General features: G+C 42.0%; 2 protein-coding genes across 5 annotated transcripts in view; one reads left to right on the top strand and one right to left on the bottom strand.

The window, feature by feature from the left end:
- COL5A2 (collagen type V alpha 2 chain) overlaps positions 1 to 6,840 on the top strand; it is a 205,954-nt gene extending 199,114 nt beyond the window's left edge. For all 3 annotated transcript variants that reach the window (XM_045032274.1, XM_045032272.1, XM_045032273.1), the window contains 2 exons: positions 2,827 to 3,066; positions 4,763 to 6,840. In XM_045032274.1, coding sequence (XP_044888209.1) covers positions 2,827 to 3,066; positions 4,763 to 4,909 — 387 coding nt within the window. In that variant the 3' untranslated portion in view covers positions 4,910 to 6,840. The remainder of the gene's footprint in view (positions 1 to 2,826; positions 3,067 to 4,762) is intronic.
- An 8,520-nt stretch (positions 6,841 to 15,360) lies between these two features.
- Positions 15,361 to 23,816, bottom strand: part of COL3A1 (collagen type III alpha 1 chain) — a 67,525-nt gene continuing 59,069 nt past the window's right edge. For both annotated transcript variants that reach the window (XM_045032103.1, XM_045032104.1), the window contains 9 exons: positions 23,702 to 23,809; positions 22,752 to 22,805; positions 22,535 to 22,642; positions 21,258 to 21,311; positions 20,934 to 21,041; positions 19,975 to 20,263; positions 18,371 to 18,558; positions 17,977 to 18,219; positions 15,361 to 16,442 (listed from right to left, as the gene is read on the bottom strand). In XM_045032103.1, coding sequence (XP_044888038.1) covers positions 16,296 to 16,442; positions 17,977 to 18,219; positions 18,371 to 18,558; positions 19,975 to 20,263; positions 20,934 to 21,041; positions 21,258 to 21,311; positions 22,535 to 22,642; positions 22,752 to 22,805; positions 23,702 to 23,809 — 1,299 coding nt within the window. In that variant the 3' untranslated portion in view covers positions 15,361 to 16,295. The remainder of the gene's footprint in view (positions 16,443 to 17,976; positions 18,220 to 18,370; positions 18,559 to 19,974; positions 20,264 to 20,933; positions 21,042 to 21,257; positions 21,312 to 22,534; positions 22,643 to 22,751; positions 22,806 to 23,701; positions 23,810 to 23,816) is intronic.

Genomic DNA, 23,816 nt, shown 5'->3' with positions numbered 1-23,816 from the left:
ATTCACTAACTATAGATACTTCCTTTGGTTAATAAATCAGTTAGTTTTAAATACAAAACATGTTTTGATTAACTTTTTGATAAACTTTTTTCTTATATAGGCAGCACATTTAAGACAGTTTTATTTAATAAAATGAAATAAAATTTTGTTTTTGTACATTTTAATTGAATTTGTATTTCCATCCAAATAGAGCTTGATATAAATCACACGTGAAAAACCAATCAACTAGTAATTAAATGCATCATTCACCATTTTCTAACATAATAAAAATGTAAAAATTAAGAATATGAATAAATGTAAGTTAAGCTACAAACTTGCTTAAATAAATGTGTACAGATATAGTGTATTCTCCTAGTAGGAAAAAGCAACACCAATTCCAGTGTGAAGGCTATATTTAGTTGCAAATCAACATGTTTTAATGATTACCAGACAATGAGAATCAACTTGTCTTTAGGAAAATAACTAAAAAATACAAATGGAAAACATGAGAAAAATCAATTATTTAAATCCAAATTTCCCACTTATTGATTTAAATTGCTTTGAGTTAATTGAATCTGCCCTGTGAGAAGGCTCTTCTCCAGATTCTTTCTTTTTGTTATCGGATATTGCCTACTATTTTGAGCAAATCATGCCATGATAACAACTTTATAATACCAGTAGGCAGACTATCTGAAATTTGTTATGTACTTGATTCAAATATATTGTTTACTCTTCAAAAATAGAAAACTTCCTTCTGTATCCCTAATTTAGTTCCCAGAAATATGGTTTCACAAACAAAATGTTGGAATTAGAATGCCTAATCATGAAGTCCTTATGCAGACATAATGCCTGTTGATTATGTTTAAGGCTGCGAATTAGTCACAGAGGTGATGGAAGTCACAGAATCTGTGATTTCCAAAGACCTTGGAGACTTCAACCAGCGCTGCCTGGAAGCTGCAGGGTCCCCTGTCACCTGTGGAGGCAGGGAGCTGGGTGGGTACCCTTGCAGCTCCCAGCCACCAGGGATGGCAGGAGGGAGCCCCACAGCTCCCCGTACCACAGGTGGCAGAGGGATCTGCCACTCATGGCTGCCATGGGTGGCAAAGAGGACCCCTGCTGCAGGGAACCTGGTGGCAGGGGGGACCCCAGCAGCTCCCAGCCATGGTGGGTAGTAGGGAGATCCGGGCCACTGTGGGAGGCAGGGGGAACCCCTGCAGCTTGGAGCTGCCAGTGGTGGGGGACCCTGTAGCTCCCAGCTCCCCCACCCCAGCTGTCCAGGCTACCCATTCTGTCATGGATATTTTTAGTAAAAGTCACAGACAGGTCACAGGCGTCCATGAATTTTTCATTATTTCCTGTGACCTGTCGGTATCTTTTCCTAAAAATATCCATGACAAAAACTTAGCCTTAATTATGTTCACATAACATCACCATGCACAATACCAGGCTTCCAGAGTGAGCTTCAGAACTCTCACCCCCTGAGCCACTGAAGATCATGATGAAGGATTCCTGTGAGGGGCGTTAAGGGCAGTAGTTGCTGTGGATGCTAGCATCTTACAGTAGGTGTTTAGCATTTTACAGATTTGAGAATATTTAATCCATGATCTGATGCTAGAGGGGAGGTAGATTTCACCACCAAAAACAAATGTAAAAGAATATTTAATATTCTGACAACACAGTCAGGTCTGATAGGTACCCAGTATAACCTTCATAATATTCACTTACAAACTCCAGAGACTGGTAGTTGAAAAGAAATTCCCAGACTTGACTGATTATAGCTAGCATACGTTATAAGAAGACTGCAGATAGAGAAGATTTTCCTCATTCTCTGTATACTATCTGGTTTGTGGAAAGTATACATTTTCCAGCCAATATCAAATTACATTTTCTACACTGCAGTCACTCAAACTATATGAATAAAATGAAAAATATATAGGAAGGGAAAAATGCAGAATATTATCAAAATGTTGTCTGATTTTTGATTATTCACAGAGAAGAGTGCAAATAGCTAACAATGTTCTATAAAGGTCACAAGATATAAGCATTCTTCCTGCTCCAGTCTAAGTAATGTGTTCTGATAAAATCTGTAGTTAGATTAATAAAGGCCTGGTCTACACTAAGGGGGGGGTCGAACTAGGGTACGCAAGACTCGAAGTACCCTAGTTCAACTGACTTACCCGTCCAGACGCGGCGGGGTCAAACTCCGCGGCTCCAAGGTCGACTCCGCCACCGCCGTTCGTGGAGTTCCGGAGTCGACCGGAGCGCGCGGGGAGTTCGAACTATCGCGTCTTGATTAGACGCGATAGTTCGAACTCCGAGAAGTCGAACTCACCGCGTCGACCTGGACGGTGAGTATAGACCTACCCAAAGTCAAACTTCTTTGGTTACTATTGATATTACTGAACAAAATGTATGTAAAATAAGATCCTAAAATCACAATAAAATAGTTACATTTTAAAAATGTTTTCTGTGGTTGACATTTATTATATATATTTGGCTGCTCTAGTGAGCTATTACATTTAATGTTAGAGGCATTGACCTTACTTTGAGTTTCTTCTGGTTGGACCTTTGTGCCAGTTCGGAATCCTGTTAACTCTGGTAGGGATCTATTGGGTTGTGCATGTGGTTCTCATTGCAGGTTCGGGGCCATAGCTAAAAAGGTACTATGTGTTATGGCCAAAATTTTCCAAAGTGGCGTCAGTTTCTGGGTGCCAACTTGTAGCAAATTACTAAAGAATTCTAATGATTCTTGGACTTGCTGTGTCTGGAAACCATTAATATTACTGACATCCACAAACTTTATAGGAATTCATGTAACCTGAGATAACCTATCTTGTATCTTTGCAGTTTGTTTATGGAGACAGTGAGTCACCGAATACAGCTGTCACCCAAATGACCTTCCTGCGCCTTCTGTCAAAGGAAGCCTCCCAGAATATCACATACCATTGTAAGAACAGTATAGGGTACATGGATGACCAGTCTAAGAACCTGAAGAAAGCTGTAATTCTTAAGGGTGCAAATGACCTTGAGATCAAAGCAGAAGGAAACAATCGATTTAGATATACTGTCCTTCAGGACAGCTGCTCTGTAAGTTCTAACTTTTCAAAACTGATTTCAACGAGTGTTATGGAGAAAAATGACTTTTTTGGGGCCTTTAATATTTTCAGGTCTTTCTCAAGTTGGAAAAAATCCACAGAATTGAAAATTTCTAATGTAATAATACTACAGAAATTCGTCCTCGGTGTCAGAATAATAGGATTTACAGGTGGAAAGGACATTTTGGTCCAGATTTTCAGAGCTGCATACACACAATTGAACTCTGAACAATTTAGAGGAATTATTAATTACTTGTTACTATTATTATTATACAAGGTCTCTGTCTCTTCTTCCTTCCTTTCACTCTCCATCCCCATTTACTACTGTGTGCGATCAGCCAAAGAATCCAGATAAGTCCAAAATCAAATGTTTCTGTGCCAAGTAAGTAGGACTGTAGATACTGTGTACAGTTGCTAATCTTTTGGTACCTCTACTTAGATTGAATTGGAAAGAAGGGATCATCTAGAGAGAAAGTCTACAGTGTAAATAAGAAAGCGCTTAGATCATAGAAATGTAGGGCTGGAAGGTTCTGATATTGCTTAATCTAGTTACTTAATACCTTAAGAGGAATTTAATCAGGCCCTGCCAATTTATCTAAATATTCCTTAACCCATTCTTTCCCTGTTTTGGTATGCATTCATTTCCCCCTGTTGTTAATAGTCATCATGTTGAGTATTTGGTCTTTTTAATGAAGACTGAAGCAAAATAGGCATTAAACACCTCAGTCTTTAGATGTCATTAATTATTAGCTCTCCTTTCCCACTAAATAGCAGACCTACACTTTCCTTTGTCTTTCCCTTCCTAATGTATTTAAAGAACCTTGTCTTATGACCTTTTATGTCCCTTGATAGGTGTAACTCATTATGTGCCTCAGTCTTTTGGATTTTGTCCTTAGGTGCTTGTGGGGTTTTTTTTGTACTCCTTAGCAATTTGTCCATGTTTCCATTTTTCGTAGGATTTCTGTTTGATTTTCAGATGGAGCTGTATTAGCCTCTTACTAGTCTTTCCATCTTTTCTTCTCATTAGCTTAGTTTACAGTTGTGCCTTTAATCTTGTCTCCAGCTCTCCGGAACACCTTTTTTCCCTTAGATTTTCTTCCTATGGGACCTTACCTACCAGTTTTCTGTGTTTGTTAAAGTTTGCATTTTTACTTCTCCATTGTCCTTATTCTTCTGCTCTTGTTCCTTCGTTTCCTTAGAACCATATTTTTGCTGCTCTAAATTTCCCCCTCCACCATACCATTTTCAGCCTATGTGCCCAAATCCTGGAATTCTGTATAATTTTTTGTAATGTAAAATGAGTTTCTATTTTGGAATGAATGAGAATACGCCCCCACCATCTCCACCTTTACTTTCCACTTGTTTCTGCACAGAAGTTTAGCCCAGTGTTTACTGTATGTAGCACTACAATATTAATACATTAAAAAGAAATTTGTTTTACTTTCAAAATTAATCTAATTTTATGGCAGCAATATTGCTATTTAAGATTCAAGACTGAAGCTGATGACTCAAATGGGCAAGCATTTTTTTAAATGAAATAGCTTCAGTAAGCAATGTGCAGTGCAGTAGAGGTACAGTAGGGTCCATCTGGACTGTCTGTAATAGTATTGTTGGCTTCTGCTGGCACTCAAGACACTTTTCAAATGAGCTTGAACTATGGCATAACATTTCCCTCACTTGTTTTTCAGAAACGTAATGGGAACGTTGGCAAGACTGTCTTTGAATACAGAACACAGAATGTGGCACGCTTACCTATCATAGATATTGCCCCAGTGGACATTGGTAATACAGACCAGGAATTTGGCATTGAGATTGGGCCGGTTTGTTTTGTGTAGAAGAAAGAGGAAAATATTAACACACCACCACCACCACCAACAACTAAACACAAGAACTTGGACTGATGGAAGTTAATCCTGAGACTCTTGAAGTAATGGCTGATATTGCATCAGCATTGTACATACAGTTCTTTTTAAATGCCTGGCCTCCTTCAGAATATTTATTTTACTTACAAACCTTCAATTTTAAATGATCTAAACCAACTTTTCAGTGCAGCAGTACAGTTTAAAAAGGACCAATGATTACCCTTTTAAAAAATCTGAATGATAATTGTAGGGCTTTTTTGCTCACCTTCTTTGAGTGTAATTCAAAATTTATAGGTATTCTATACAGATAGTTTAAAAGTGGAGCTTTGTAAAACTCAAAGGAATACTTCTTTTGCTTGGATGCAGATTGAATAGCAGAAAAGTAGAGCACTTTTGTGAATTCTGGTTTATAATATTTGCAACCAAATATGCTTTTCCCCCAGCATGTTTAAATGAAACCAATGTTTTTCTTTCCCTGGCCAGTCACAAAAAACCCAATTTCATTAATCGAATAACGCTTTTTAAGTGAGGTCATCTTACTTGGCATTGTCCTTAGTGAAATGCTTAACTGTTCTATGTAAATGTAAAAGCCTACACAGGAGTGGATGGCCTTATATTTTATGACACCTAGAAGAAATCCCTTCAGCATCATAAACCTTTATGAAATAAGAAAATTCAGGGGTAAATCTTTGAGTAGGTCTACATTTGAATTTTAAGGGTCTGTCCTTCTCCCTCCTGACAATGTACGTACGTAACTCCGTGCTATTAATGAGACTTTCACTTGGAGGAGTATGTACCCTTAAATATGTCTAAAACCCAATACCCAATTGATTTCTTTTAGTACTTGCATAATCTAATAAGCCATTACATATAAAATTTTATAGACAATGTCATAAGTTTGTTGTCAGCTTATGTGTGTCATCAGTCATTCACATGTGTACCAGATGAAGGGTTCAGAGACTCACTGTTGCAGAGATGACTTTTTAGTTGACAACCAGTTATGCATCACCAGTAATGTTGATCTATCAGCCCTGAATTGTCAGGGCAAAAATAATCCACCATTTCTTAGCATGAGCTACCTCATCTCTAAAAGCTGGGATGCATTTAATATTCTTGATTTTATTTTAGATACTAAAAGGTGCTATATGCTTCTGTTATTATTCCAAGTATGGAGATAGGCAGGGCAATAATAATAATTTTTTTAAGTGATGGTGCTAAAATGACTTTTGTAAAAGCCTGACAAAATAAAGATACTTACCACCAACATAGTTTTGAAGAGTAAAGCTGTTAGATTTCCAGTGTTTGAAAGAACAGTGTTACAGTGCATTTTATCTGTTGGTCATACACTATATGGAATGTTTTGTAATACCAACATGTTTTATTACCTAAAGCATGTGGGTGCAAACATAATTCGAGGGTTTTTTTTCTGTTTCTTTATTGCATTTGTGCTCTCCAATGTTTCGTTTGTCTCTTTAAATAAAAAAATAAACAGCTGAGGCTATCCCAAAAGAAAAGCCATGCACATAGCTTTATTCATGTATCTTTGCAAAGCATTTAATTAAATACATGCTTCTTGTTATGTCAGTGGTTTCCTTTTTGTAGAATTCCTTCCAACATATCCCATATCAATTCATTGCTGGGGGAAAACAGAATTTTATAATTTTTATTGCTGTTTTAAATGATTTATATGTTTGTAAAATGTGCACCTAAAATATTTTATATATTGGATTATAGTGGAAATTTTGAGTGGTATCCTATTTTGTTGCACATCTCAAAAAGTGGAAGTTAAATTGCACCAAATTATCATCGCCTATCTTACTAAAGATGCCCAGCTAATACTCTTTGGAACTCCAGGATGTCAGAATTTTTATTCATGCCTGAATAAAATATAATGATCAAATCAGTATGTCAGTTTAAATAATCTCTGATGTTATAAAATGTAATTTATAGACCATTTCCAAAGTTATATTTGCAATGATCAAGATAATCAAAAATTAATGTTCAAATAATCAGTCATTCCTAAATTGTAATAGTTCTAGCACTGTACATTTTAAGTTTGTATGTGTGCACCTGTATACAATAGATATACACAGGAAATCCCAAGAGTGTTCAGGGGTTCACATTCTGCCTACATGACAAAGGCTCAGTTTTGCGCTTTTCACTAGGGCAAAACTCTTATTAAAATCTGGTTAAAGTCTACAGGATAGGCTCCTTCAGAGCTGATGGGCAATCTAATCGTGGCTGAATGACTGTGGTGAACAGTGGTTAGTACATAATGCTTTATCACAAATTTAGATATTGCTAACTGGTAGTAGTTTGTCATATGGCATTGTCCTGGGGTTTATTCAGAGGCATAAAATAAGGAGAAGGTAAACTAAGGATGAATCTTTTACTCTGTTTCAAGATTTAAAATACTTTTAGTCTCTGACCTTCATCCACTGGGCCAGAAATAGTATAGTTGTGCTTTAGATTAGATGGATTTTAGGTATATAGGGTGCATTATGACTCCCAGTGTCATAGCAAAAAGTAGTTAGCCATTGCACCTTGAATGGTCTCTTACAATATGTGCTAACTACAAATGCTGGACAATCTGTTCCACCTTGCATTTTCCTGTGACGCTGGAAGTACCTTTCCCAGACCTGAAGAAGAGCTCTGTGTGGCTCAAAAGCTTGTCCAAATTTTATTAGAAGTTGGTCCAATAAAAGATATTACCTCACCCACCTTGTCTCTTGTTTTCCAAATGCCCACCTACTACCACCTATTGATCCCAATGGGAGTGAAGCCAGGTTTCCCTTAGTGAGAGGTGATGGTAAAATGTTATAGGGCAATGCACACTTTAGATACCTCCATCCCATAGTGATGTTGTGAGGAACAGACAAATGAAAAACTCTCATGTGTCTTCAGAAACCAGTTTAATCTAATCTGGAACTTCATATATTATTATGCACTGATCATAAGTGTAGGCCTATTGCACGGTATCACTACAGGGGGGGAGTAATGGTCGTTTGGCTACCTTAACTTGCATTTCTATATATTCCCATGTTTGGATTCTTTTTTAAATTTGAACTAACCTGCATTTTCTGGGTTTCTAATGCTTGTTCTTAGGTTAATTACAGCAATCCTGTAATGCTTTTATCCTTATGTTACTGACAGGCACGCTCACCCTTAACATCAGTTCAATGTAGTTTTAGATCTGGGAAGATATATACACAATTAAACATATATAAATATAAGGCTGATAATATGTATAGGCCCACCCTGTGCCTCCCTTCTCCCCGCTAGGCATGGGGCTCTGCACAAGTACAAGGGTCTGGCTCCAACTGCAGAATCAGAGTCCATCCAAGTAACCCTTGCACTCTGCCAGGGTATGGAGCTTGGGAAGACACGCTATGACTTGTGAACACAAACCAATGGCCTCGCTCTCTGCCAAGACCTGGGGCTCTGAGAGGGTGAGCTGTGCTTTGCAGCCGCAAGTTTCCAATTCTTGCTGTCTGCCCAGACAGGGGCCAAGAGTCAGACAGGCATGCAGGGCCTCAAACCCTGCCTGAGGCCATGACGCCGCTGTGGGATGCTCAACCGAGAGCATGGGTATTCCCACAGCCAGGAGAACCCTCCCAGCCTACTCAAGAGTAAATTTTGCCGAGATACCGAATCCCTCAAAAGCTAAAAGCAAGCCCCCCCACCCCCTTTCCCTAAGGCGCTATTTGAATTTTTAATGAGCAAACCGTGTTAAAATAAAAATCAGGGTTTTAACCCTTTCTCTTTTGCTTTCCGCCCTGACACTGAGTTTGCTGGAACTTTTCTCTCCTGCACAGACAGGGCCTGTATCAGTGCGGGCTCAGTGCCCCTCCCCCACCCTGCAGCACAGCTTGTTAAGGGGTGATGGCAGCCTGGCCTCCCGGTGCCACCTGTGGGGAGTGGTGCCTGGTGGGCTCTGCTGGGGAAAGGGCGCAGGGGTCTAGCAGCAGCGGAATGGGCAGGGCGGCTATGTTTGGTTTGCTCACCCGGGCCCTGCGAGGGAAAGGGGCACAGTGACTGAAAGGCAGGCGGGGGGGGGGGGGTGTACATTAAAGCAAAGGGCACGCGGGACAGTTTGTGCCCAGAACACAGGCACAAGAAGACGCCGCACCATCATGGGATTACCAGGCGGTAAGTGAGGCCTGATGTATGGCGTAAAACCCTGCATGGTACTTGCTCAATCCTGAAGTACTGACATGAGTGCCAGCTGGCCGGGGAGGAGGCAGATGCCGGGGGAACTGGTTACTCTGCCCCCTCCTCCCATTTGGTTGTGGGGAACTGTCCATTTCAAAGACTCTTTGGCTCTTTTCTTATGCGGAGGCTCATGTTATACAATATAGCCGGGTTAGCAGTCAGACTGCATAAAGCAGTGCACTTGCAAATATCTTAAGTGCTGCGTGATCCCAAGTCCTCCCCATCTCCATGGTACCAGGTGTAAAAGAAGTAAGGAAGTAACCTGAATGGAGTAATTAAAAGCCCCAGCAGAGTTGAAATGCTCTGGAAATGTGGAAGACAACTAGCAAAGGTTTAACTAGTGCTTCACTCTTCCTCTGCAATGAATGGGTACCAACAAAAAGGAAGCGTGTCACAAGGCAGCCTTATTTCTGACAACAGCTGGTTGTGAAGCATTTGGTGTGTGTAATTTTTTAGTGAAGACAGGCAGAAGAGGCTAACTATGAAACGGGGGGGGAGGGGTCCAAAATAGGAGAGAGCACTGCACGCCATGTGACATTGAAACGGGGGGGAGGGAGATGCTTTTAGCCGGAGTACAAAAAAGAAAGTGAAGCCATAGAGCAGAGGTGGGCAAACTTTTTGGCCTGAGGACCACATCGGGGTTCCAAAACTGTATGGAGAGCTGGGTAGGGAAGGCTGTGCCTCCCCAAACAACCTGCCCCCCACCATCCGCCCCCCCCCCCCGCACTTCCCACTTCAACTGCTTCCCACAGAACCCCCCCACACCCATTCACCCCCCCACCCCGCTCTCCGTCCCGACCCCTATCCACCCCCCCACCCCTGACAGGCCCCCCCCTGGACGCCCATGCCTAGCCAACCCCCCACCCCGTTCTCCACACCCTGATACCCCCCCCGAACCTCCACCCCATCCAACTGCCCCTGCTCCCTGTCCACTGACTGCCCCTGAGACCCCCCCTCCCCTTATCTACCCCCCCCACTCCCCTCCCCCTTACATTGCCACTCAGAGCACCAGGTCCGGCAGCCGCATCGCCTGGCCAGAGCCAGCCACACCGCCATGCTGCCTGGCTAGAGTGTGCAGTCCCACTGCCCACAGTGCTGGGGCAGCAGGGGAGGGGCTGGGGGGGCTAGCTTTGCTGGCCGGGCACTCAAGGGCCAGGCAGGACAGGCCTATGGGCTGTAGTTTGCCAACCTCTGTCATAGAGTCTCAGGCCTGGTCTACACTAGGGTGGGGGGGTTGAACGAAGGTACGCGACTTCAGCTACGCGAATAGCGTAGCTGAAGTCGAACTACCTTAGTTCAAACTTCTTACCTGTCCAGACGCCGCGGGATTGAAGTCCGCGGCTCCCCCGTCGACTCCGCCACCGGCGTTCGTGGTGATGGAGTTCCGGAGTCGACGGGAGAGCGTTCGGAGTCTAGATTAGACGCGATAGTTCGAACTCTGAGAAGTCGAACGCTACCCGTCGACCCGGCGGTAAGTATGGACGTACCCTCAGACTGAGGAGCCAATTCTTTACTTTTGCCGAGGTAATTGCGTTCTTGATAGGAGACCAGAAAAACCTGAGCTACTACTGAAAGACCCAGAAGTAACCCTTGACAAGGGGGGTAGCATTTTCCCAAAAAAAAAAAAAAAAGGGGGGGGGTCCAATTCTGAGCTGTATTTAGCACTGTTAAATAGCAGAATGACACCAGTGCGGTTGTCCTTTGCTGCCATGACAGTCACCGTGCCTGTATTACATACTGATGTCAGCAATACTAAGGTCTTGCAGACACAGCAATACAGCTAAGGCAAAACAAACAAAAATCTGTAAGATTGTGGGGTCCTGGGAGCTCCTTGACACGTGCGCTGTCTGTGCAGGTTTACGTAGTCCTGCCTCAGCATGGCTGGACTACACCTCTCATGGACCCGTCATTTTATGAGCCACTCTACCCCCCTCTGAGTCAGCTTTGCGGTACAAACTTGGACAGGTTTTAGACATGGGCGTGGATGGGGAAGTAGCAGCCAGAAAGCTATGGCTCAGTGTTACTGCATGCATCCAGGTAGTGTACATATTTAGTGCCTATGATCTCAGTCATGTACTGTGTCATTTAATGTCCTCTGGTACTTAGGTGTGCTTTGTACCTTCCAGGATCGAGCCATAATTGGGATGAATTTAGCTTGTGCCAGGTCGTTGAGTTGTTTAACTAGCTGTGACACATCATTTTGTTGGTTTAAGAACCATGATGCCAAAATTGGGTAACACTTGCTGATCTGATTGGTGTGATTCCTTCTCTGCACTTACCAGGTCCATGTGTCTTGTTCAACTGTTACTCCTGAGGGAATTCTGTACCAACAAAATTAAAAATTCCGAGCACAATATTTTAAAATGCTGCCAATTTTATGTCAGTAAATAAATGTAGCGGCTCCAGCATGGCAGCTCATAGGCCACTGGCTTCATGGTGGTAGGAGATCACTCTGCAGCTCGCCTCCCCTGGGGACACGGATTGGGCGGTGAGATTGCACCCAACCCAATATAAGGGCCGGGCCTGCCCCAGAAACACCCTGGGGCCCTGCCCCGCCATACCAGGTGTAGGCAGACAGGCTCAGCCCAGCAAGATCCAAGTGCAGAGGGGCTTAGTGTGGGGAAATCCAGGTGTTGGGGAAATCTGGGTGCGGGTGCTTCAGTGGTGGATCTGGATGCAAAGGGGCTTGTGTGTGTGGGGGATGCTCCCAGGTCAAGAGGCAATGGGACTCTGTAGGGGGTGAAGGTTGTTGGGGCTGAACATGAGGGGTCTGGTTGGGGTGTGGGGAATGGGGTTTGGCAGGGAGTCTGGGTGTAGGGAGCTCAGTGGCAGAGTCTAGGAGTGGGGCTTGAGGGAGGGTCTGGGTGCAGATGGTTGGGGCTCAGTTGGGTGAGAGCATGTGGGGGCGGGGCTCATTGGGATAGTGCAGCAGGGTGGGGCTTGTCAGGGAGGGGGTTTGATGCTCCTGCTTAACAGGGAGCCTTAGCTGCTGCTGAGGGGAAGCTGCATACCAGGCTCCTGCTTCCCACCCCAATTTCCCTCTCACTGCCTTCTCCCCACTGTCCCCTGCCCTATTCCTCCTCCTCTCACTCCTACATCTCCTTTCCTTACTCACTAGAGCCCTGAAAATCCCTGGATCGACTGCAGATATAAAGTGGATAGACACAGATAATTTTTGTGGCTTGTGGATTGGATGCGTCTACAAATTTTGTATCCGAACAAGGCTCTATTGCCCACTGCCTCTTCCCTCCCCTTCCTCCATTTGCCCTGCCCCACTATGCGTACCCACCGTCGTACAGAAAACAGCACGCAGAAGGGGAGCATGACTGCCACTAGGACCCACGAGGTGGTGTCTGAGTGGCATCCTACTCCAGCTGGGCGGTGCTGCGCTAGCAGAAATGGGGGGCACAGTGGCATGTAACCCCGCATGTCCCCGCCACACCTCACTTCTGTTTGGGAAGGCAATGGGTCTCCCAAACTACACCCATGAGGGTCCCCAGTCCCATCCTCCCCATGCAGCTTCCCTTTGCTTCCCCATCATTTTCTGTGGGAGGACATGAATTCTGCGCATGTGCAGTGGCACAGAATTCTCCCAGGAGTAAAATGGATACACACAGCAGGTTTCGTTTCATACTTCATCAAACCTATTATTCTTTCTTTGCCTTTGCAATTGGCTATAGCTGTGCTATTTTGTATCGCTACCTTTTTTGACATGGCATAGAGTGGAATTGGCATATGTAAAGGCATGAGGCGCTCTCAAATTATGAATAATTAGCCAAGTTATAAACCTTAGATTTTTTTTGTTCCCTATGGATCAACTGTTATATCAAATAAGGCCTGAGACCCAATCTCAGCTGACCTTTCCAAACTTGTAACTACTTGTGCACCTCATTCCTGCAAGGTGCTTTAATAGCACTATCCTTTAAGAGTTAGGTCTTCTGGGGATGGAAAATGCGATGGTGTTAAATTCTGTTGATAATTTCCTGTGAAATAATGACATTATATAAATTGTTTCAAAATTATTAAAAATGACAAATTGCCTGGTAAAAAACTTGACCATTTTAGTTGGGTCCTTCTTCGCCTTTTTTGTGGGGCCTCTCTGTTGTGAGAGGAGAAGTTCCAAGGGCTCTTTACAGTTGAATGGCAGATGGAGAGGATAGCAGCACATGTCACAGCACAAGTTACTTGGCAAAAACCCAGCTGTGAGGACTGGTCTGTAAGGAGCTGGTAATTGAGACCTGAAGGGGTAATGAGACAACCTGCTCTCACCTTTGAATTGTTAATGACACATGATTTGCAGTGCCATTGATGGGTAGAAGATTGCATACACTACTTCTCTTTATCCCACTCCTTTCATAAGCACTAAAATGTACTTAAACATGTAAAAAAAGAAAGGCCAAGATCATTTGAGGATAAAAGTCCCTTTCTCACCTTATTGCAGTTGTGCTTACTAGAGAAGAGTAGAATATTCTACATAAGACTGGCCATACTGGGTCAGACCAATGGTCCATCTAGCCCAGTATCCTGTCTTCCAACAGTGGCCAATGCCAGGTGCCCCAGAGGGAATGAACAGAACAGATAATCATCAAGTGATCCATCCCTGTTGCCTATTCCCAGCTTCTGGCAAACAGACACTAGGGACACCATCCCTGCCCATTGATGGACCTATACCCCATGAATTTATCTAGTTCTTTTTTGAACCTCCTTCCCCCCTCTGCCCATCACCACCCAGGAGGCTGTGGCTGTAAGAAACGCCCCTGGTGGCTTGCCATTACACTGCATGAGGCTTTCCACCATGCACACGGTCCATACATCTTCAGTTCCAAAAACAAAGGTTTCTGCCCCTAGTTTATATTTTGATTCACTGTGACTGTACTACTTAATTCTTCTAGCTGGCCAGACCTGGTCCTGTCTTCTTAGAGCCATACTAGCAGTGAATATAGGAGCAGCAGGCAGACTGTAGTGATGACAAAGGCCAAGGGCATACCGACAACATCCTTGGAAGCTGGGTTTACAAGATTCCAACTCAGAGAGTAAGGCTCCAAAAACATGTTCCTTCCCAATAGGCTAAGGCTAGTAGGTTTAGCACACTAGTGTTTTTATGCTACGCCAATAATATAAAGATGTAATGAAATGTTTCAAAAATGACAAAAATCAGTACAGCTTTCCTGAGAAGACCTATATTTTCTATTAATCACAGGTATTGCTATTTTTGTTTTTAGTGTTTTCCTTGTGTTCTGATGTGCCAATTATTGCTTCCTATATAGGGTGCTAGGTAGTGCTAGAAATCTAAATGACTTTAGTAGGGAACAATATATACACGGCATACTCATTCAAAAAAGGTTAAACTTTTAAAAACTATTAATTGAACACTTTCAAAGCTATCCTATTTGGTTGTCTAATTGTTTTAATTCAAAAGCTTCTTCCTTTTTAAATGGAATTGGTCATTTGTAGTTTCATAGTGACAAATGAATATGCCAAATACATTTTTTATGTTAACCAAACATCTTTAACAGTAATAGTCCAAGTACTGCCATCAGTTATGCCAGTGCAACCCACTGAAGTAATTTCACAGAGCAGAAGTTGGTTCCCTTATAAGTGGTTTAATAGTTGCAGAAAATGTTAAAAGAACCCGGTAATGTGGAATTTTCAAAAGCACCCAGCACTGCCTCAATTCTGTGCCTATTGAAATTAATGGAGCTATGTTAGGCTAATGCTCATCACTTTAGAAAATCCCACCCTACATTGATTTGTGCCTTTAGGCACAGCCCCGATCAAAGGGTAGTGCATCAGGCACTACTGTGATGCAGAAACCTACTTGTATGTCTGATTTCCTCCTTTGCTTTCTCTTTTGCTAGTTTCAAGTTTCAGTGCAGCTTCCAAAGGATTTGTGACATTAATCAAATCATTTTCCAAAGTACCAGACATTTCTGTCTGTCATGTGTAACAGGTTTTCTGTACTGACCCTATGGAATGATAGTCCAAAAAGCTGATCACAGATAGTTTTAACTTTAAGTTTCTAAGTAAAAAAATACTTTAGTGCAGCAGGTAGCATTTCTTAGTACTAAACTGTAAACTGTCTGGGTGAAATCCTGCAATTTTGCTTGAGGAAAGATTACTCAGTTCTTTTTCTGGCAAAACTCTGTTATGACTTTGCTTCCCTGTTAGTAAAGTTGGGAGGAAGGATAAGAATAGTGAAGTAGAAAAATGAGGAGTTTTATTAAGATATTTATTATGTGTCTCTGTAAGGAAAAGACCAACAACAATATAAAAGCTTACAAAGATGGTTAACCTTCAACACTACAAATGTGTTAATGTGATGAAAGACGCTCACAATTCTGCATCTTTGACTTCTACAGAGTGAAGGGAGAATGACCTCAAAAATAGTACGCCAATCCTAATCTCTGACAGGAGACATTTACAGTTGTTGTTAATCCTTTAATGCAAGTCAATAAACCTGTCTTGCAGATTTAGAAGTGAAAAATACATTAGCACCATCACATTAGTCTTTTACACTTCCCTAATTTTAGTGGTCTTGACCAGCAATGACAGGAAAGTATAGAAGCACCCTTGAAAACAGAATATCATAATTTTATTGCTGGATTGTAACATTAGGGTGTTCAAACTAATCAGTAAAGAAAAATACAATTGTATAACCTAATTCCCTTGAATTAACCAATGGTTCCAATGTATTTTGATTTTGGCTGTTTGTTTTTTGCTGTAACTCATCAAACTCATCCCAGTTTCTGTCCATGTTGAGGTAGTTGAAACAGGGAAGTCTTTCTATCTTTATGGACTGCGTCTTAGGGTAAACTTTGATGCTGGGAGCAATCAGTGCTGTGTAAATTGGCTTTCATTCAACTAATAGAAGACAGTATTGTTTTGTTGAGTGTTGAAGTTTTATTATAGCACCACGGAGACATGTTTTGAAGATGGAATTTGGTTAAAAAAAAGCAAAAAGCATTTTTATTGTACTTTGTGTAATTAAAAACAATTAACCCTTTGTTGAATTACCTTTTTTCCTCCAGAAAATTTGTAAATAAATAACTGGGATACAGTTGAGCACCTGTACCAGTTGACAAGGTTAAAACAAAAGGAGAGTGTGGATTTGCTTGCTGGGGTTTTAGAAAAAGCAGTATCCTTGATTTTATAAGAAACAGACTGGGCCAATGTCCACACCAAATTCCTGATCAGGACCACCAATATCCATGGGAGCAATATCCACCACAGGCAACCTCATTGTCTTGCGTGTTCTGTATTCAAAGACTGTTTTACTCCATTCTCCAGTGTGCTTCTGCAAAAATTGAAGAGAAAACCATTTTAGAGAAATCCAATATAGTTTTACAAGGAGGTTATTTTAGTTAATTTCACACCTGTTGTTCCTCACACTGATGTTCCATCCCCTGCAGCACTCAAAGTACTGCATTTCCCTAATCATTATCTTCTTGGAAAGCTTGGAAAGCTATTATGTTTATAATAGCTCTTTATTAGTGTTCGAATGCTGGGCCAGGTAAGGGGCAATCAGCAGATGGTTACAGCTCCCTGAACAGATCTCTTGCACACATGGTGTCTGTGTAGCTTAGAGTGGGTAGGGGGCACTGCAGTGCTCCAGCCCAGCATTGAGAAATGCTCCCCATCCTTGTGCAATGAGCACAAATGTGCTAGTAAGCACAGGAAAGGGAAACAGGAAAAAATAAGCTGCACTTCGCATTTGTCTCATGCATGCGAAAAAACGACAGCAAGAGGTTGCAATGTAAACCAGGCTCAGACTACTTTAAGTTGCACTTTCTGTGATGTGCATGGGTATCGAGACCTCAGATCACTGCAGCAGTGACCAGCAATTGTGTAAGCTGTGGTGCATTAGTTTCTGCTGTCTAAACAGACTGCTATTATTCACATCAACTGGCATGCCTGATCATAACTGCCATTCGTCAGCTGCCGTTGCAACAGGCTTAGACTAGCTGCCTGCATGTTGCTATCAGATGGTTCCCTGCCTGTTCCTGGTACCTGCCAGCGCTGAGCATACTGCCAAAGAGTAGTGGGAGTTCCCTCAATTGCAGCTTTATCCTGGATGATGTCAGTCCTGCCTCAAGTGAACTCATCAATGAGTAGACTTCATGGCATCAGTACCCTCCAGCTATATATGGTCGTGGAGCAGTGCTACCTTGAAACATAGGCCAAAGCACCTACCTCAAAGGGAGATGAAATTGTCTATAGGGCACCTCTGTCTTAGTGCAGTTTTTTTTCTCCCTTGTGAATTTTTGCATGGTTGGGACAATCGAGCCCTTAATATTCAATTCTTAGTTCAACAAACAGCTCCACTTTGGACTGAATAGAATTAGGTTTGAGGTGGGATCAGAATTTCAGCACCGTGACTTGGATGAAAGGAGAAAGAAAAGGGGGCCTCTAAAAGAAGCACAGGTTTGAGTAGCATCTTACTCCACAAACAGTGCTGTTGATTTCAAAGCTGTTTTTAGCAAGGGCCAGTGCAGCGAGCACGGTCCCAGGAGGTGGCATAATGCTGCCAGTGCCTATTCCTTGGTTGTGCTGGCAAAGGGTATGCTATACCCACAAGTGGCCAGCCACGGGAACCAGCTCAGTTGGCTCCACCTAAACCTGTGCACCAGCACTGGTTCCACCTATTCCCTGTCCGACCTTGCTCAAGCTTCTGGAGTGCATTGTCTGAGATATCTGAGCATCACAGCTGCAACTCTGTCCGGCCCTGGCCACGGGTGAGGGAGTCTTTGCCCTTTCCTGTATCCCTGCATGGACAGGATCCCATCTATCCCTATATGTGGTGCTATCTTACAAAAATTCTGTGTACTTACAGTACAACCATCTTCCAGAACGGCGTATGTGAATTTGCTGTTTCCTTCAGCTTTGAACTCACTCTCAGTGGAACTCATCAGTTTCAGAGCTTTCTTAACATTTCCACTGGCCTGATCCATGTAAGCAATGCTGTTCTTGCAGTGATAAGTGATATTCTGAGAGGCACGGCTAGAGAGCAATCTAAGGAATGCCAGCTGCACTTCTGAAACATCTTCTGGAAGCTCTGGATCTCCATAGCTGAACTGTGGTACAACACACAAAACAATCTTTATTTTTAACTGCTGATATATTTACTAGTTTAAATTAATTCCATGGTATTACTTATGTGTGATGTGAATGAAATATAAGAATTGCTGTCTAGGCTATTCACTGAGAAGATCTAATATTTCTTACCTGGAAGCCACCATTCATAGACTCTCCAAACCAGATGTGTTTCTTTTCCGCTCCTGAATTAGTCCACCAGTTTTTACGTGGCACGCTGCTGGGATTAGCACTGATGCATGTTTCACCAGTTTCCATATTACAGTATGCTTTTATAGCATCCATCTTGCAACCTTGGTTAGGATCAATCCAGTAGTCTCCTAGAGGGACATAAAATAGCAGAAAATCAGGAGAGGAATTTGATTATTTTTCCCATATGTTCTAAAGCTTATGTCTGTCTCAAATTCTTGCACTGAGTAAGAGGTATAGAAGTTTTGACTGAAAACAAGCCAGGAGAAGAATTAAGGTGGCACAAAGAGACAATGTATGATCTCATTCAAATGCTCTAATATGACTTGTCAGAGAAATTCTAGCTTTCTTTAAATTGTGTTATTTATGATCCCCAGCCAGCAAAGGACTTAAGCAGATATTTAACTATAAGCATCTGAGAAGTCTTATTGAAGCCAGTGGACCTGGACCTGGCTTAAAAATCACACTTATACTAAGTACTTTGTTCTATAAGGGCCCAAATCATTTAGGGGCAAATTTGTTATTGGCCTAAGACTCCACTGATGACAGTGGGGTTGCACCCTTTATGCTGATGGTGAATTTGATTTTAACATCAGCATTCAAATGTCAGTCGTTTCATTTCTCCACGAGTTTATATTTAAGTTATTATAATGGAAGATATATTTACCATACTTTATACTCTTGGAATGGTATGCTATAAGTGGATGACGACAATTATTTTTCAGCAGATTTCTGCATTTTGAAGAATGCTTATTTTTGTGTGTTTGAACTTTATGGAAAACAGATCATGATAAAGATTACAGCATCTCGAAAACTTTTGATTAAGCGTAATCTTTTTGTAATTAGATTTTATGTTACTGTTTTTACACCATTTGTTATTTATTGTCCATCAGAGAACCAAATAAGTTGTTATTCAATTTAATAATTACAAAAACAACTTTTCAGATATAAAGAGAAGCATTGCATGCTGAGTTCATATTTTGGCTTTTGATGTAAAACATCATGTTATATTATTGGGAGAGCATTAAATAATGCATCATATAATAAATCGTTTTCAATGAGGCTTTCCCATGTCCCCTCTACTATCCCCACAATTAAATTAAACTGTAGTTCTACTCAAAAAAAGAAAACTCTGACACCTGTAGAGGAGCAACAAAGTTTCATGGGTGAAACCAAGGGTATAATCTGAAGAAAATATTGTTGCACAGCTCTCACTCAGAGCCTGATTGGCCCTGCTGTGACTTTGGGCCTGAGCAAAATCCACTGAAACCAATAGGAATCTTTCCAGTGGTATCACTGGACTTTGGATCAGACTCTCAATTACTAATGATGATGTACAAGAAAGTGAACCAAATGGACTTTCAGATTCCAGCTTTACTTTGTGGTACTGACAGTTAGAAAACAGTCTTTTATTGACCTATGAGAAGCCTGCCATGACAATGCAATTGGTCCATATTTGTTTTTCAGAATACAGTCACACTACAAACAGAACAATTCAAGAGCCAGGTGGTGTTACTAATATTGCAAACAAACAAAATCTAACATACCGCTCTTGAGTTCTGGATGGCAGAATTTCAGGTCTCTGCAGTTACGAGCTGGGTTCTTCCGGGAGCCATCAGGGCTAACGATGTTTTCGATTTGGTTGTTAATTGATTTCATTGAAGATAAGATGTCGTTCATATTGATCTTGTTTTCAGATGGCTGGTCTCCGTAGTAGTATGATGATGGTCCTTTTTCACCAGTTAAAGCACCAATGCCATCACCTCCTCCACAGCATGGACCAGGAGCCCCAGGAGGTCCAGGGGGGCCCATGGGACCAGGGTGGCCAGGTGAACCCTAGGAAATAAAGAACATAACGCTGAGTAAGGATTGCAGGCTCAGACCCAAGTCCATACAAGTACTGTATGGACCATAAATATAAAGCTAAAGACAATGCTAGTTACAGAAAAAGCTTTATTGCTCTGTTTTCACTCAGCTCTACTGTTCGCCACTCTGGGACCAGTTTAGCCCACCCTCTTCCTAATTCAGTGTCAAATTGTGGGCAGCCTTGTTCAAGTTGAGTTGTAGAGATGAAGATGATGCTGGGAGCTCATGATGCAGAGCAGCCACAATATGGCTAAGGAACAAAGGCAATGAACTAAACTGAGAGTGCTAGCCTCCGCAGATGGGGAAAGTAGGCTATAGTCCTGCCTCTACTTCACGCTAGCCTGCAGCGTTGTCAAGGCTTTAAAGAGAAGAGGAGATTTTGCTCTCTCATATTAAATGGGAAATGTTGGGGCTTATCTGGGGCCTGAGCCAAAGCCTAATGAATGAAATGTCTCCATTGAGTTCAGTGAACTTGGATCAAGCCCCTGGTGCTCAGTACCCAGCCCGAAGTGGGTAGATACATTCTACATTAGTTGTAGTTCCAGCATGCACCGTGTTAGAAAGGTTCATCTTTTTAATGATAGATGTATCTATAAAAAGTTGTTTGTTAAATGAACGTTGTGCTTGCTGTCCCACTTACCGCAGACCCACTTTCACCTCGATTACCACGAGGGCCTGGAGGACCTATGGGGCCTGGGTAACCACTCGTACCATCCTTTCCGGAAGGACCAGCTGGGCCAGGGGGACCCTAGAACAATGACAGACATGGTTAAATGTAAAAGATCCCGTATGTTATTTATGGATTATTTCAAATGTTAGAAAATATTTTAAAGCATTTAATTCTTATGAATTATCATGTGCTTCCTGGTTCTTTAGCTCTTGCCATTTGACAGTTGCCATATTTTTAGTTCAAAACATTCGTTCTAACACAGTTGGATTTGGTTAATCAGGAAATGTTACTTACTCTCGCTCCCATAGCTCCTGGACTTCCATTTGCACCTTGTGGACCCAGAGGACCCTGTTAAAAGAAGATGGGTCATAAATATTCTCTCATCTACTGGATGCAGCAGGAATCTCAGTGATGCTCCTTGCATAATCATTTTAATAGATAACTTTAAAGGTTTTTTTTATGTAAAGCAAATAATTGAAAAAAGATTTTTCAAGCTCAGATATGACAAATAAAACCCTGTCATTCTCTAATCAGAAAAAGTATAAGGCCTTGTCCAGTGCCCAGTGGGAGTCTTCCCATTGACTTCTGTGGACTTTGGGTAAAGCCCTAATTCTACTGGAATACACAGCTATCACTTCTGGTTGTGGTGTTATGTCCCATCTAGTGGCACTGAGACCACTTAGAGAGAGAGAGAAAATGAGTCTGCTCTATAGCCTTGACTGACAGCCAGGTGGCTTTTAGCTCATGTGGTAGAGGCTCATGCACTAAGCTCCAGAGGCCTCAGGCATTACTATGACATTACATAACCCATTAGTTTTTAGAGCATTGCATGGGATTTGGTCTCTAGATTCTCATTAAAGTCAGTGGAAGTTGTACAGTTAAAATTCCTTTAAATACAAATCTCTCTCATGCAGAATGATATGACTGATGTGAAGACAATTATAAATATTTAGGGTTTGATTATTTGTTGCCCTGTGCCTTGTGTAGTCATTAGTATCTCTACAAAATGAGTGCACAGTCTTGTAAAATACTAGAGTTCTGATCGGATCTGGTAGCATTTCATACTCACTTTGCCTGGTGTAAATGACTACACAAGTTGCAGGGCGACAAAAAATCCAGTCTTCAGAATCTAAGGGTGGTATATTTCAAACCCAAATTAAGGATTTGGATATCTGGTTGCCATTAATTTCTAGTCAAAACTGGGCAGCCAAATCCCACAGGCATCTCTGAAAATCTCAAGAGAAAAACACTAGGATTCTGACAAAGTCTCAGACCATAAATGTGAATATCATTTACCCTAAACAAAGCCAGAAGCTTCATTCAAAGAGGTTTTCTCAAACCCAGTTTTGTGTCTTAGGAACCTAATGAATCCATTGAGATCTTTATTCATCCTTGTCCCTCCTTGGTGTAACATGGGGATCAAGACTACTGATTGCCTTTAACATTTAAAATACACAAATGCTTTAGTAAATTACAGAAAACTGAATTCTTTTTCTCTGTTACCTGGCACTGAATCACTGTAATTGAAAGAAGAATTATAGCCTTAGTATGAAATTCAACATAATACTTACAGGGGGACCAGGGGAACCTGGGTTACCAGGAAATCCTCTATGACCCTTAATGCCATTGCTGCCACGCTCACCAGTTTCACCTTTGTCACCACGAGGACCTTGGGCACCCTTTAAAAATAGATTAGTAATAAAAATGGATATAAAAATAAGTAGGAGAAATTGTCAAAACCAGAAAACGGCAGAGCTGATATTCCAAGGGCTTTAAAGGGGGACTCACTGGAGCACCACGAGCACCAGCAGGGCCGGCAGGGCCAACGGGACCAGAAGAACCCTGGGGACAAAAAAAGGAATGAGAGATATTCATGATCAAAAGCAATTGCCATAATCTTTTCTCTAGAGAGACAGTATGTGCAAATACTAGAGCTGGTCAGAAACTAAGGAGAAAGTCCACAAACTTAGTCATTGAGCTTAGCTTTTCATTGATACGTTTCTTATATTATTTCGTAACAAAAACACCAAAATAGCCAGCTCTACTTAAACAATCCCTTTGATACATGAGACCAGGCCTCATGTGCAAGGTGTTGAGTCTGAGTGAATTTGGGTCCTCTAAGGAGGCACATGGGTATAATCCTGTAGAACACCAACATTTGGTGAGAGGTTGGGTTTTTCCAAAGTGTGCAACTCCCTCAGCTATTATAATATTACTAGTGCTGTACAGGCATAGCATAGTTTGTAAAACGAGACAGTCTGGTTGGTTTATTGACTATGTGGCATCAAAAAGTACTAAATGGGTTTGAGCTTAAATTGTGCATAGCTATTAATGATTTGGTAGGTCTACACTTAACGGCAGCACGTAGAGTATACTGCACACCCAGGTATAAACAGTAGTGTAGACAGTGAGGCACTGCTTACGTGAACAGAGTGCCCTAGGCCCTTGATGCCTGGGGGATATTCCCTATATGGCTCTCTGTTTGTCCAAGCAGTGCCTCCCTGTGTCTACACTGATATTTTTAGCAGTGTAGTATCTACTGCTGGAACCTTTCCCCACCACAGTGAAAGACTTTCCCTGCGGCCTCTCCCCAGCCAGAGCCTTTCACTACTGCAGACAGACAGACACACTTTTACTCTTCCATGCTCCTGTGCTCTCTGTTAGTGTATAAAACAGATTGCACTTGGTAAAACAATACAAAAAGGACACAAGGTGCTTTCTGTGGTGTTTGCACTTACCGGCTGTCCTCTTTCACCTGCTTTTCCAGCTGGACCAATGTTCCCTGAGGGCCCAGGATGACCAGGGGTACCAGGTAGACCCGGACCACCATTTTCACCACGATCGCCCTGCAGA

Source organism: Mauremys mutica, chromosome 10 (assembly GCF_020497125.1).
Source record: "Mauremys mutica isolate MM-2020 ecotype Southern chromosome 10, ASM2049712v1, whole genome shotgun sequence".
NCBI classification, from domain to species: domain Eukaryota; kingdom Metazoa; phylum Chordata; order Testudines; family Geoemydidae; genus Mauremys; species Mauremys mutica.
The sequence above is the reverse complement of the archived record's forward strand: the minus strand, read 5'-3'. Positions and strand labels throughout refer to the sequence as shown.